The following is a 15,763-nucleotide window of genomic DNA, read 5'->3' as shown; positions in this document are numbered from 1 at the left end:
TTCTTTACCAGATGGGTGTAGAGCCCTCCAAACATCTATAAATTCTAGGTCTTCACAAATGCCATTAATTTGTTTAGCTAGCTTAGATGGAGCCACTATTTTGTGGGGAAATCGATCAATGAGAGGATTTAACATACAGTTAAAATCACCTGCAGCAATCATATAATCTGAACTCAGATCATGAAAGTCTGCAAATGCCTTAATAAGAAAATCAGAAGGGTGCCCTGGAGGAAAATATACATTAAACAGAGAAATGGATTTGCCATATAAGGTGCCATATATAATAACAAAACGGCCTCTGTCATCTTCTGTCAATTTAACAACATTCAGAGGAATGTCTTTTCTGATCAACACTGCTACCCCTCTACTCTTAGATGAAAAGGATGAGGAAAATACTTGGTTATATCCCCCCTGTTTTAACTTTAGATGTTCTTGTTTGTCTAAATGTGTTTCTTGTAAAAAAGCTATACCAATCTTCTCTTTTCTAATGTTCGACAGGACCTTCTTCCTCTTTATAGGATTATGAATTCCCTTAACATTCCAAGTACAAATACGTAGTGTGTTATCCATTATCATAAACCTCAATCCAGAAGCAACTGTACCTGAACATCTTTAAGTAATATACACAGTGACCTGAAACAGAAATATGCCGAGCTAAACAGTAACCTAAAACATTTAGCCTATCAAAACTATAATACAAACCCAAAACAAATAACAAAAAATAGAAAGCAGGGGAAATCACCCTTATATCCATCAAGGGCTTCCAACCAAACCTTGTTGTGAAGAGAGATAAACTTCTCAAAACACCATCTTTACTGAAAGTCAACGTAGGCCTACTGTAAAAAAGTCACCTGCAGAACTGCGCAGTCAGTCTCTTCCAAATACAGTAATGAGACAGAACAAACAAATCTCAAAGTCCAAACCATGACCACCGAAAGGTTACACTGCATCCACGCCGGCACTTATCGAGAATCAAGAAAAGCAGTCACTTCCTGCGGAGAAGCGAACTTTTTGCGCACATGGCCGACTTTGATGCTGAGTGTAGCAGGGTAGAGCAGTGCGTAATCCATCTGTAGCTCTCGAAGACGAACTTTGACCTCGTTGAACGCCCTTCTCTTCTGCACCACAGCCGCTGAATAATCGTTAAAGAAAGAAATTCTCGGGGTAACTGCGTCCTGCGAAGATGCTTGCTTACTGTTGAGCGTAAAGCGCTTACTGGAGGCTGCCATCACTCTTTGTTTGTCCTGGAAATTATGAAATCGAACGATGACAGGTCGAGGACGGCGGCCCTGAACCGGCTTTGGAGAAAGGGAGCGGTGAGCTCTTTCCAGTTTCAACTTGCCTGCCTTCGTATCCAGGTGAAGGTATTCTGGAATCCATTTTTCAAAGAATTTGAGCGGGTTCGAACCCTCCGTATCCTCCGGTAAGCCAATGATGCGCACATTACATCTCCTTCCGCGATTTTCCAAGTCGTCTACTTGCTCAGACAAGTCACGTATTTGTTTTTCCAAATGCTGAATCTTGGTTTCATTAGCGGTGCATGCAGTTTCCGTCACTTCGATTCTGTCCTCTGCTTCTTGAACTCGCTGTACAATACTTTGAATTTTAGACGACTGGTTATCAATCGCTTCGAGGACCGTCGAGATCTTAGCATCAATCACTGCAACTATGTCGTCCGCCATGCTCTTCATAGCCTGCATAAGACTAGGGTCGGTAGAAGGATTGTTTGAAGGGACGACAGCAGTCCGTTTCTCGGCCTCTTCATCGTGGATTAACCGGTCTGTATCTGATGTGTTATCCGAGGCCATGGCGGCCGGTCTTTGCGTGTTTCTCGGCACAGCTTTTTTCGCACTCCTCAAGGACATACCCGACGATTTGTTAAAATAATTGTTCAGACTCATTCTATAAAGGTAAAGTTCGTCACTGAGTTACTCCTCTGTCTAGATGAAAGTTAAATTTTTGTACATAACCGAGACTAACTGCGCAGCTCGCAAAACGCGTGTTCACTCTACGGCGCCATCTTACATCCCCCTTGTTTTCACTTTTAAAATTATAAGTGTAAAACATTACTTTATCTAGATTAAATTAGGGGTTTAAAAAGATGATAACCTAGGTTTTAGCTCAATGTGAAAATTTCTCAGGTTCTCGTCTTTTACACCACCATTAGAGTTAGATGTATAAAACTGAATAAATGGCTGTCAATAGTATAAAGTAACTGTGATTGAGCTCATGATTTCTGACCAATCTATGACATATCAAACTTAGTTATGAATTTATTATTTTACTATATGTTTTAAACTATTTTCCGCTGAACTTTTCCACAGACCTCCTAGCACCCTTTGCAGTCCCAGAACCCAATTAAAAATCCTTGTAAGCTAATTATTTTGTAAGCCTTTAGTACCAAATCATCAGATAGAACTAGAAAATTAATTTGATATATTAATTTGATAATTAATATTAATTGTGTTGGAGAGAGGTGACCTTTCCTCCTCTCAAAGGTCTCAAAGATTAGAAACATCACAAGGTGGCTTTGATAAAACATGCAAATAGATTTAAAAATAAAACGCATAGGAATCAAATCAGATGGACATGAACGTGGAGTCAACTGAATTTGTGTTGTGATGCATTGTGTGATTCCAGTGTAGACGGCTAATGACAACTGTAATGACAATCTAATTACTCTCGTATGGTGTCGACAGTTCAGGAGGCTGATGAGATGTACTTTTCTGCATATGTGTGTGTGTTTATTTTCTCACCGCTGAGACGTGTGATCGTCCAGTTCTTCCTAACATCACTGGGTTGTAAGGGAAGCTCAAAAGAGAAGGGTCCAGTGTTGGGCTCAAGGTCTGCATCCACTGCTGTGATATTAATGCCATTGTTCTCAGGTTTTTCACACATAACCGTCTCTGGTGGGAAAACCTCAGGAGCATTATCATTGACATCCAGAAGAAGGATCTGCAGAGTACCGGTGCTGCTGGCCGGAGGAATTCCTGGAGACCAAATAGACTCATTATTGTTGTGCTCCCTTCCAGGGACACTATCCCAGAGTGCCACCAGAGGACTCCCTTTCCTCAATATTAAACACACCTGTTTCTAATCTGCTTATCAATTGAACACTTTATAAGATTATATAAGCACTGCAGGAATGTTCGTTAAAGTACAACGTCTGGAAATGGCAAAAACTTTGCAATAGGGTCCTCACGCCATTGGTGCTCGGGCCCTAATGATTTTCTTAGACAGGAAACATACCGCTGTCAGTGACAAGGAACATAGCCGTGTAGATATTGCTTTGAACTAATGGAGACTCTCTGTCTAAAACACCAGTGGTTGTGATTTCTCCATTCATGGGATCAATCCTCAGCCAGTTTGCAGGGTCAGACAGCGTGCTGTACCTAAGGAGAAAGTAAAAATGTTAAGATATACTAAAAGTGAATTAGGATCAAATATATATTTATCAGTTCTTTTTTTTTCTTCATTTTTTGAATCTGATTGGTCGAACAGCTTTTTTAACAGCACATCTATAACATACCCAAGTATCTCTTGAAGGAGGTGTAAAGCTCTTGATTGTCTCTCCAGTATCTTTGATTTAATTTTCCCTTACAAAAAAAAAGTATACTTCAAGTTCATTTTATCAAGTATATCTAAGTAATGTTCAAGTATATTTTACTAGTAAGTATACTAGTATCAATGTACTAGTAGTAAGCTTGTAAGTGTACCATTTCAGTACCGCCTGGGACTAAATTGAACCAATTGAAGTATAAGTTTAAGTGTACTATAAGTGTAACAGTAGTAAACTTTAAGTACACAACTAACTCAAAGCTACGTTTCTCATTTGTACTGCATCTGTACTACAAATGAACTTATAAGTATACTAGTAGTTTAATATTTTAATACTAGTAATACATTTTCAATATATGAAAGTACACTTTGAAATATACTCTCAGTAAACTACTAGTTTAGTGCAAGTATACTTTTAAGTTTTCTTTAAGTAAACATGACATCACTCTTATAGTTTACTTTTTATATATCATTTTTGCACTTTAACTATACTACTATTCCTATTTAGGTTTTATATTTTATACTTTAAATACCTTTAACTGTAGGCTACTTTAACTCCATAACACTTTATTCTATCTTCATGAATCCTTTACTTAAATGTGATTGTTTCATTAAAAAAAAAAAAAAGAAAAAAAAACATTTTAAACAAAAAGCTGAGAAAATTGCATTTTTGTCAAAGACTATGTCCGGCTGGGATACAGAACGATGATCAAACACAGGTGGAGTAGATCGAGTCCATAAACATCCTCAAAGCTTCATAGTCCTGATTCAGTCACGTTTGGGTTTTGATTTGATTTGTATGCCGTTAAATGTTTGATGATCGCTTTATTTTACATTTGCGTGAGTAATCCTCTATCGCTTGTTTCGGCTTCTTCTTCTCCTGCATTTTTATCCAGAGATTCTGTCCTCTTTCAGAAGATGTGTAACAGCGCCCCCTACCATATATAGCCTGAAAAGTCAGTCAATGGCAACAAAAGAGTGAAGAGTGATTTGAAGTAAATTCCTATGTACACAGTGGACCTGCCTACGCAAAAATTCAGATACGCAGAATTAGGAATATATCTGTTTTCTTTATAAATCAATATTTTCAAACGATGTACTTTTACTATACTTTTATAAATATACTTTTAAGTAGGGTATATCTCGACTATATAAGATTGTAGAAGTATAGGCCAAATATACTAAATTGCACTGAAGTATACTTGACTTATACTAACAGAAATGTCTATTTCTCAGAGGTACATAAAGTATATTTCTGAGAAGTATATAAAAAGTAGACTGAAAGTACACTTGAATAGCACACTTGAATTTCGTATTTCGTAAGGGTTACTCTGTGGCCCATCCTCAAACCTCAAACACAAGTGTAACTTCTGCTCAGATGAATATGTTGATGACAGATGAGTGTGTGCACCTGAGGCTCTGCTCCATGAAGCGGTCTGGATCCTGAGCAGTAAAGGTAGTGATCACAGACTCTGCCGGCAGACCCTCCTGCAGCTCCAGCAGCTTTGGGTTGGGTTCGAAATAAGGGCTCTCATTGACATCTGTGACGCGGATGGAGACGGTGGCTGTGGACTGACGGGGCAGACGGATGCCTTTGTCAAGAGGAATCTCATTTACTGCCACCACTGTCAGCACGAACGATCTGTTGATCTCATAGTCAATGGACTGAAACAAAGATAGAAAATAAAGATTTTATTTTTTTAATCTTTTAAAGGTTGAATGAATGAATGAATGAATACTTTATTGAACAGCAACAATCAACACGAAGTGTTCAAAAGGATAAAAACACAAAAAGCCCATAGGCTTATTTCCATTGTCGTCCTTAAGATGGAAGATGAGTAACAGTACATATACTAACAACATTTAGGACAATGAAGAAAGGGAGCATAAAATAAATAAATAAATAAATAAAAAAAAAACAAAAAAAAACAAAAACACAAATATAAATACACAAATTCCCAAAAGACAGGCAGACACACAAGTAGTCAAAACAATAATTCCTACTACCTCAAGGGTTTCTATTTCCTTACTTTTTCTATTTTTTCTCTCTTTATAAGTTTAATAACCAATTTTTTATTGAAGATTTAAAATGATAATAGGAAGTGCTCAGCAGTTTAAGGTTTAAAGGTAAACCATTCCACAAGACAGCTGCAGAGTATAGGAAAGAATACTTTCCCACACAGCTCTTAAAGCGGCAGGGCCTGTAATCTGTGGAACTCCCCCTGGTGCAATAATTGTGCGTATCACTAATTTTTGAAAAGTAATCACATAAATACTTGGGTGCCAGATTATTTCTTATCTTATAAACTAAACACAGTTTAAGTTGAGAAACCCTCTCCTCCACTCTGAGCCACCCAAGACTTGAGAAATGGTCAGGAAGAAGATGAGTTCTAGGGTGTAATTTAAGGATCACTCTGATTAGTTTATTTTGACAGATCTGTAGCTTGTCTTTAAGACCTTTATTTGTGCCTGTGTACCAAGATGTACAGGCATAGTCAAGATGACATTGAACAAGCGCATCAGCCAGGATCTTTAATGTTTTACTATCTAAGAGGCTAGATATTCTTGCCAGGAACTTAGTCCTTTGGCTTACCTTTAAGATAATTTTTCGAGTCATAAGCTCCCCTGACAGTTTGTTATCTAATATACAGCCCAAGTAAGTAACTGCTTCCTTGGCTGTAATTTCAACAATACCTACGACTACCCTAAAACCCATAGCCTTTTTCAGTTTATCTCTGGACCCAAAAAGAACTGATTCTGTTTTGCCAAGATGGATAGACAACTTGTTGTCTGTTAGCCAAACACTGAGGTTAAGGAGTTCTAAACTAAGCAACCTTTCAACCTCTGATTTGTCTTTATGAGAGACTAGAATAGCTGAGTCATCTGCAAATAAAAACAAATTACAGTTTATAGCTGACGAGATATCATTAACATATAATAGAAAAAAAAGAGGACCCAAAATACTCCCCTGGGGAACTCCGCAAGTTAATTTAAGTGAAGAGGACAAGGACCCTTCTACATCTACCACCTGTTCTAAGGTGCTAAAGAGGATGTTTTGTTTTATACATTTTTGCAATATTACTTGAAACTGTCTTTACTAACTGATAAAAGACTATTTATTAGGTGCACTGAAAGGAATAATATTAATATACATCATCTGTGCACGAGGTAGGGCCTTAAAAACATCAGCCAATCGTTTATGTGATCATTGCGTAAACGACTGGCCCTCTGGCTTGTCAATCACTGCCGTGACGTTCCTTATTAGAGACGAGCACGGATGCACTCTCCAGTAACTTTCCACACTCCACAGGCGCCGCATGCAATGTTTTTTATATTAATTAATAACAACCGCAGATTATGAGTTACCTGCGGTGAGTCCGACATAATGAATCCACTAACACGACACAGCGAATGCCGGTGGCAAACACTCATCTTCCAATACTCGTGCACGAGTTTTGGGAGGCGTTCCCCTGAAATGAGCTGTGAAGGAGGGGGGTTGTTCTCATTTCAAAAACTCAGTAACAGTCTTTGGTTTCTCAGTCGACGAAAAGATCCTCTTTTGCACCTTTAAATGAATCTACATAAAATGAATTCAAACCAGAAATGTACTCTGTGTTAAAGTAAAATACAGAATATTCTACTTTATTCTGTTCTTTTCATGGCTGTGGCAATTCTGTGAGTTTATAGACCTTATGTAGCTCTGCCCCTTTTCAGCGCTGCGCTCGTTGTCTTTTTTTTTTTTGTCATTTAACTTTTTTATTTGAACTTTTCACCCACAAACACAGAATACACAAACACATCCATAGATGTTAAACTAATAAAAACAATAATAAACATTAAAAAACAAAACAAAAAAAACATCTATACTTGTTTTCCAAATAGCTCAGAAAGCTACCCCATCTCTGATTGAAAGCATAGGTGGAGTCCGTAAGTTTTGCCAGCATACGTTCATATGATGCATTAGAAGTCATAAGCTCAATCCAATCCTTAAAAGAGGGAGTGTCTGTGTTCTTCCAGTTTCGCAGCACCACTCTGGCAGCCGTAATGCATCCAGCAACAGCTAGACCAGCCTGTACTTTAGATATTCCCTTCCGTAGAACAGTATATCTCCAAGAAGACAAAATCTTGGAGAGCAAGGTATAGGCTGCTCCATCCACTTCTCAATGGTCTGAATGACTCTTGTCCAGAACGGAGCCACTAAATGGCAATCCCACATTAAGTGCAAAAACGTGCCAATAGAGCGACCACATTTCCAACAATAATTACCCTGCATTAAACCTAACTTATGAAGTCTTACTGGTGTCCAGTAATATCGATTAATTAATTTTGTAGTGTATAAGTTTGCTTCTAATATCTCTCATTGGCCCTTCTACACCAGACATTATGACCTCCCATATACGCTCTTCAAATTCCACATCCAGATCCTTTTCCCATATTATTCTTAAATAGTTACTATTCCCATACAATTTGTTTGCAGCCATTCTATAAAAAGATGACGTTTGTACTGAACTTGAGAGTTTCAAAACATTTATTAATTCACTTTCTTCTTCACCTGGCTTAAATCCAACTGATTTTATAATACTATTTAACTGGAGATATTTCCAAAAATCTATTTTATCCAGTAATTTAAATTTGTCTTTCAACTCCTGAAATGAGTAAATTGTACTATGCCCATATAAATCATTTATTGTTTTTAGGCCTTTTTTAAACCAGTCCTTCCAATACACTGTTTTCTTCCCTATCTTAATAACCGGATTGTTCCATAAAGAAGAATAGCCTTGCTTGAAGTGAGACAAATGAAATATCTTATGAGGGGTTAATATAGGGTTAATGTCCTAATCCCCCATGAAAGCTGATGGTCGCTGAGATAAAGCTTCAATAACACCAAATGGGGAATTTAGAGTTTTCTCTATTTCCAACCAGCCTATACCATCTGCATTCTTGTCTGGCCAATGCTTAGATATTTTAGTAAATTCAAATGCAGTATTATAAAGTCCTATATCTGCTAGTGCAAAACTGCCCTTAATTCTAGTGGCAAACATCTTTTTCATAGCTATTCTGGGTTTCTTCCCCTCCCACAAAAATTCCCAAACTAACTGATCATATTGTTTAAATATAGATGATGGAAACTCTAAGGGGATCATCATAAAAATATAATTAATCTTGGATGATAACATCATTTTAATCGTATTCACCTTCCCCCACAATGATAAATTTAACATTTTCCATTTGGCAAAATTTGGCTTAATACTCTGAAGTACAGGGCATATATGAACAATATCAGGTAAGTTCCTTGAAAACCTAATACCTAAATACTTAATTCCAGTTGGTATCCATTTGAAAGGAAAAGCTCCCACATCAGCCTGCAAACATCCTACCGAAATTGGCATTACTTCTGACTTTTGCCAGTTAACTTTATAACCTGATATCTGGGAAAAGTTTCCATTAATAGAAGTATAGAAGTATTTGGTTTTGACAATAACAAAAGAATATCGTCTGCATATAAAACAGTTTATATTCCCTATCTCCCAACTGAACACCTTTCACTCTTTTGTCCCTCCTAATTGCAATTGCCAAAGGTTCCAAAAACAAGGTAAAAAGCAAAGGAGACAAAGGATCCCCTTGTCTTGTGCCTCACCCTAATTTAAAGAAAGGAGAGATGATGCCATTTGACAAAACTGCTGCAAGAGGTGCAGAATACAAAACCTTGACCCATTTGAGGAATATTGGCCCAAAACCGAAAATATAAAGTATATATTAAATATCCCCATTCTACTTTGTCAAATGCCTTCATCGCATCTAGCGAGAAGGCAGCAACTGGCACCTTCTCATTACGGTTTTACCATATTAAATGGAGTAGTGATCGAAGATTATCAGAAGAGGATCTCCCTCTAATAAAGCCTACCTGGTCATTATGAACAATATGAGATAAAACACCTTCCATCCTCAACGCTAATACTTTAGACAAAATTTTACAAACAACATTTTCTAAACTAACTGGCCGAAAACTCCCAGGATCGTAAGGATCCTTGTCCTTTTTAAGAATTAGAGTGATTAGTGCATCATTAAATGTTGGAGGCAATTGTTCCAAAGCCAGTGCCTCTCTATATATTTGTCTTAATATTGGTGCAACAATGTCAATGTATTTCCTATAGTATTCGACAGGAAGGCCGTCCAAACCTGGTGACTTAGCCGTCTTCATTGACATTATTGCAGCCCTTACTTCAGATTCTTCTATAGGCGCATCTAGCATCTCAAGCTGATCTGAAGACAAAGTGGGAAGCATGACTTGGAAAAAAGTCCTTATAACTACCATAGTCTGGAGTTGATTCTGCTTCATACAGTTGTTTATACAATTTTTCAAAAACGTTATTAATGTCCAAATTATTGGTTACTACTTCTTTTTCATTTTTAATTGCTGAGATTGTAAAACTAGCATCCTTTTGTTTTAATTGTTTTGCTAACTTTTCTTTTCTCCACTCTCATAAAAAGCTGTACGCATTCTGAACACTGCATATTCTGCCTTCTTATTATAAATATCGTTAAGCTGATATTTCAACTCACAGTTTTAAACCTCCCTCTGAATATTTGAGTGACAATTCCCTGTCTAGACCTTTTATTTTAGATTCAATTGCTTTAACTTTTTCTTTATTCAATCTCTTTATCAAACTAGCATGTTGTATTTCCTTACCCCTAACAAAAGCTTTGGATGCTTCCCACACTGTCCCCAATCTTTCAGTGGAGCCGACATTAAACTCAAAAGGTTCTTTCAAATGAACACCAAGTGATGCACCAAAACTCTGATCCTGTAGCAAAGATGTGTTAAATCTCTATCTATTTTGTCTTGGTGGCCTAGAGTTAGTGCCAAATGTTAGCTCCACTGGAGCATGATCAGACAAAGCAATAACCCCTATCTTACAGTCAACCACTGACTCGACTATATCGGCAGAAACAAGAAAATAGTCTATCTTTGAGTATGGGTTAGGGTTAGGGTTAGCCTCCATATATCAATCAACCCTAAATCTTTCATCATGAGCTGTAAAGCCAATCTGTCCCTGGGTTCAGCTTTATGGTAGGTAGTTCTGTCCAGAACAAGCATCTTGTATCTGATTAAAATCTCCTGCCATGATTAACCTACTTCCCATCTGCCCTCCAATCATCTTATTAACCATATGAAAAAAATCACTGTCCTCCTTGTTAGGAGCATAAATATTGCAAAAATCAAATTTTTGTTCATTAATGATGGCCTCCAGCCATCATGACAAAGTTTACCCTCTTATGCACCAGGATTGCTACTCCATTTCTCTTACTATTAAATGAATTGTGAAAAACTTGTTCCACCCAGTCCCGTTTAAGCTTTTCAGCCTCTGTACCCATCATGTGTGTTTCTTGAACTAAAGCAATGTCAGCATCATTAGATTTTAGGTAACTTAACCATTTTCTTCTTTTAATCGGATTATGGGAACCATTTATATTCCAGGATACAATTTTTAAACAATTAGCCATTCTACAGATGCTTTCCTATCCTACCACAACATGTTGTCTGAGAGAAAAAACAAACAAACATACAAAACAATGAACATTACATTAACAGTCAAGAACACCATATTCTCAAACCCACCTGCATCAAATCCTCTCACCATTAGAAGGCCCCACCCATACATGACCTGCGAGGCACAAACCATGGAATCACCTGTAGACCCCGCCCAGTAACGTTTATATGAATGAAATGTTAACACCCAACCAATCGTACAGCAGAGAACAGATGCAATATCACACTATTTATAGTGCAAGTCCAACTGTAACTGTCTGACATGTGTCAGTTCTGTAGCACAGTGAATAAACGTGTCCAACACATTTTAAAATGTACGGATGTTGTTCAACATCTTCTAGTTCTACAGCATACAGCATGGACTTGTCCAAGAACTTGTTGTTCAATATACTTTAGTTCTGCAGCACATAACAAAAACTCGTCCAACCTAAAATCCCGGTACCTCAGTCTTTTTCAGACAGTAGCTCCAACGCTTTACGATGATCATCAAAGCTCACTAGTTCTCCTTTCCATGTGAAATGCCAACGTGAAACGAATATCCAACTCGTGCAGCTGCTTTCTCACCGCTGTAAACTGCCGTCTTCTTTCTGCGACATCCCTCATCATATTGGGAAAAGGAGAGATTTTGGAGCCCCGCCACATAATGCCGCACTTTCTCTCTCACCGCAGCCATAACCCTCTCTCTTTCGAGGAAACTATGAAAACGCATAATAATGGGTCGATAAGGCCTATTTTCCTCCGGCACTGGACCCAAAGATCAATGAACCCGCTGCAACTCTGTCTCGGATATATCCACTCCCAAGGCCTCAGAAAAAATCAACCTCACGCATTCCCGTAATTTACCACTCTTGGACTTTTCTTTAAGACCAATCAGCCGCAGGTTAAGGCGCCTCTCTCTGTTGACCAGGTCGGACAGGGAATCCCGAAGCTCTGCACACTCTTTAGTACTTTTTTCTGCCATTTGTTTTAGCCGCTCATTCTCATCCTCAAGCACACCTATTCGAGTCTCGGCCTCGTCAAGCCGTTGCGCATCAGCTTTCATCTGAAACTGCGTAGTCTTGACACACGTCAAATCGGCCTGCAAAGTTGACAGATTTGCACTAAACCGGGCCATTTCCTCCACTGCAGTTTTTAAAGCAGCCTGTAACTCTGCAAAACCTGGTGTTGCTATTTCGGGTACAGATTGAGAATCCTTTTCATTTGTCTTGGCTGCTCCGCTGCTCGCTTTTGCAGCGTAACTGGCGCTTTGCTTAGCAGCCTGTGTCTTTGATGTCATAACCAAGCAGGTTCAAACTAATATGTAATCCACTTCAACCAAATCACACTAACTAAAATACTGTTATTGAAATTAGGGTGTAAACAAACTTAAAAATGAATAAATGACCGAGGCAATACGAGAGCTAGTCTTCAGACCTCCATCTTGTTCAACGGTCCCACGTGACCCCCGCGCTCGTTGTCTTTTGACTTCCGTTTTTTTTCGGTATTTATGAATGAACTGCTCATTTTAAAATCTTCTGCTTTAAACATAACAATGCTCATGATAACTTTCATTAACTCTACAGCAGGTAAATCCACTTCACCAGAGATACAGCAAAAATGGAAGTTCAAAGACAATATTCTAAAGATGGCGGCACGCTTGTTTCTCTGGTAAATAAGGTCTATATAGGCAGAAACTAACACAGTTTATTATGGATTATGGGATTATGGATTATGGGAAATGGAGTCCATGGTGGTGTGCCCTCTGGTGGCTATCAAGGGCACCCTAGCTGGTAATCATGACAGTAGCAATGTAAAATTTCAATCAAGTATGTTACATTTTTGCAATAAATATTATATTAATCTGATATTTTACATGTTAGTGTTTGTGTAAAAAATAAAAAATCTATGTGCGCTAGAACTACACTAATAAATATTATGAATGCTATGAATATTAACAAGATCCCTTTAGCTTATCATTTTATCAGAGGATTTGTGTGATAATGGTTTATATGTCACAAGTGTGTTCTTTCAAATGTTTGTAAATGTGCTCAGTGCACAGCATTTCCCTACCTTGACGACAGTCACCAGGCCTTTGTTAGAGACCGGATCAGTGGGCACAGAGAAATGAGACGCAGGGTCACCCGCTGTTATCCGGTAGATAGTGTTCCACGCTGCTGTGCTGGGCTGGTCTTTGTCCATCACCGTCAAGTTTGCCACAATAATGTTGACCTGGTTCTCTGGTACCTCACCAAAGAACTGTATAACATAACACATGAATGTGACAGAGGGCATGTAATGTTATTATTTACATGTCACATGCTAATACTGTATTGTTAGTTTGGCTTGATGGACCATATGTCTTCCTTTTCACTTCCTTTTCCTTTAATTTGCAAAAATGTCTTAGATTTGGCTTTAGTTTAATTATAATGTGCTTATCGTCTAATACTTTGTAATGAGCATGCATATTTGCATTGCTTCAACACCTCTCTGTAATTCTCACCTTCTCGCACACAAATTGGCTGATTATAAAATGCTTACAGCAACTATTGGTCAAATTCCTGTCTCTCAACCATTAGCCTCGTAGCATGAACGAGTGAAAGTGAAAGGTGAAAGCCAAGTATGGTAACCCATACTCAAAATCTGTCCTCTGCATTTAACCCATGCAGTTGGATCACACACATTAGGAGCAGAGAGTAGTAAACACACTGCAACCCGGAGCAGTGGGCAGGCATTTTTGCTGTGGCGTCCAGGAGAGAGATTGGGGGTTAGCTGCCTTGCTCAACCTCAGTCATTTCCTGCCGAAATTGAGAGTCGAACCAGCAACCTTCGGGTTACCAGTCTAACCATTAGGCCACGACCGCCCCTAATCGCTGTGTACGGCATCATACAGTTGTTTGTCAAGAACAGCAGATGACAGCTATCCTAAGCCAAAACCATGTCCAAACAAAAGTACAAATTTATAGAGGAATTGCTCAAATTAAGTAATTGCTTAACCCTAACTGCTCAAAAATGTTTCCATTTTTTTGTTCAGGTCAAGATCTGCTAAAGGTTTGTCATGTAAAGCTGGCACTTTTGATGAGAATGGGTTAGGGTTTTAGAGTAATTTAGAAGCCCACATTAGCACTGCGAAGCACAAGGTGAGAGTTCAGCAGGAGGACTGAAATTAAATGTCAAGGCACACATTTTTTTGAAAAAACTAAATATGTCTTATACCTGAGAATCAACTAACTATTGATAGAGTGATTCTCAGGTATAAGTCAAGCCAAGTCACCTTTCTTTCTATGGTACTTTATCCAGTACAGACTGTTTCAAAGCAGCTTTACAGTGATAACAGGAAAATAATGATTCAGTGAGGCAAACAGTATTCAGTTCTGCTGTAAAGACGCTCTAAAAAGACCAGTCCTTATTCAGACTGAATTCAGTTCAGTGTTGATTCAGTTTGGTTCAATAACTGTGTAAAGAACATCAATTATGAAACAAGTTTGATTCAGCTTTACAGAAAACAGTGTGTGTGTGTTGTAGAGGAGCTTACGGTGTCCGAGGTGAACTCTGGAGGGTTGTCGTTGATGTCTGTGACAGTGATAACAGCTGTGCCTGTATTAGAAAGACCGTACATGGGATTTCCTTCCATATCAGTGGCTTGAATAATCAGTGTGTACTGCGGCACTTTCTGTAAAGAGAGACCACACAGTGAATGTTCACATTTACACTTTCTTGCATTTCTTTTCACATCTTATGAAAACTTCCAAAAAGGAAATGAAAATAATGTAATTGTCAAAATCAGATGGTATTCAGAATGTCTAATCAGATTGTGTGCTGGAGTCACTAACAATTCTCCCAACCCATTTCTTGACAGAACGTATTATTGGCAATAATAAGTTCTGCCGACCTGAATACTCGCTGAAGTCGGTGCGTGTCCAATTGGGTGGCAAAACTGCAACAAACAGTAAGTCATGAACACAGGACAGATTCAACTGTGGCCCTGTAAAACTGGCATAGCATTTCCTTTGGCAGGTCATGCTTCCTTAGTTGACAGAAGAAGGACATCCTCTGCTGTGATTTCTTGATGATGTGGACAATGTTCCTCTCCCATGAATAAGGACGATGATTTTTGTGTCATCCTCAAATTTTAAGAATTTGACAGTTGAGTCTGAGGAGGTGCAGAATAACAAAGGGGAAAGCACACACCCTTGAGGGGCCCCAGTGCTTGTGCTGGATGTAAATGCCCCCAAATTCACCTGCTGTTAGTGAGAAAGTTAATGATACAGTTATAAATGAGATTTGGCACAGTAAGCTGGCTGAGTTTAAAGTGAAGAATGTCAGGGAAGATTGATTCTCAGATTAAAGTCTGAGCTGAAGTTCATACATGAGTCCCCGGAGAGTAAAGGTGCTCTAAAATAAACTGCAGTCTCATGTTCAGTACATCTTCCACAGACAAACTGGAAGGGATCCAGCAGTGAGCCTGTAATGATCTTCAGGTATAGCTGTCACAGTTCCAGTTGTTCCTGGACTACATTTCCCAGAATCCTCCCTGACAATCACCTGCACTCACTCCACAAATCACTAATCACCCACACCCAGATGCAGCACATTACCTGGACTATTTAACCCTCTGGAGTCTGAGGCTGAGTTTTTTCAGTTGTTCATAAACATATTAATGGAAAAAGTGTCATT

At 38.5% G+C, this 15,763-nt stretch overlaps 1 protein-coding gene across 4 annotated transcripts in view; it reads right to left on the bottom strand.

The window, feature by feature from the left end:
• Nucleotides 1–15,763, bottom strand: part of LOC137002680 (cadherin-2-like) — a 74,370-nt gene that overhangs the window by 19,180 nt on the left and 39,427 nt on the right. For all 4 annotated transcript variants that reach the window (XR_010891904.1, XM_067362493.1, XM_067362495.1 and 1 more), the window contains 5 exons: nucleotides 14,622–14,759; nucleotides 13,160–13,345; nucleotides 4,970–5,223; nucleotides 3,250–3,392; nucleotides 2,757–2,990 (listed from right to left, as the gene is read on the bottom strand). Coding sequence is in view for 3 of the 4 variants with exons in the window: in XM_067362493.1 (XP_067218594.1) it covers nucleotides 2,757–2,990; nucleotides 3,250–3,392; nucleotides 4,970–5,223; nucleotides 13,160–13,345; nucleotides 14,622–14,759 (955 nt within the window). In the remaining variant the exon portion in view is untranslated. The remainder of the gene's footprint in view (nucleotides 1–2,756; nucleotides 2,991–3,249; nucleotides 3,393–4,969; nucleotides 5,224–13,159; nucleotides 13,346–14,621; nucleotides 14,760–15,763) is intronic.

Source organism: Chanodichthys erythropterus, chromosome 16 (genome assembly GCF_024489055.1).
Source record: "Chanodichthys erythropterus isolate Z2021 chromosome 16, ASM2448905v1, whole genome shotgun sequence".
NCBI lineage: Eukaryota > Metazoa > Chordata > Actinopteri > Cypriniformes > Xenocyprididae > Chanodichthys > Chanodichthys erythropterus.
The sequence above is the reverse complement of the archived record's forward strand: the minus strand, read 5'-3'. Positions and strand labels throughout refer to the sequence as shown.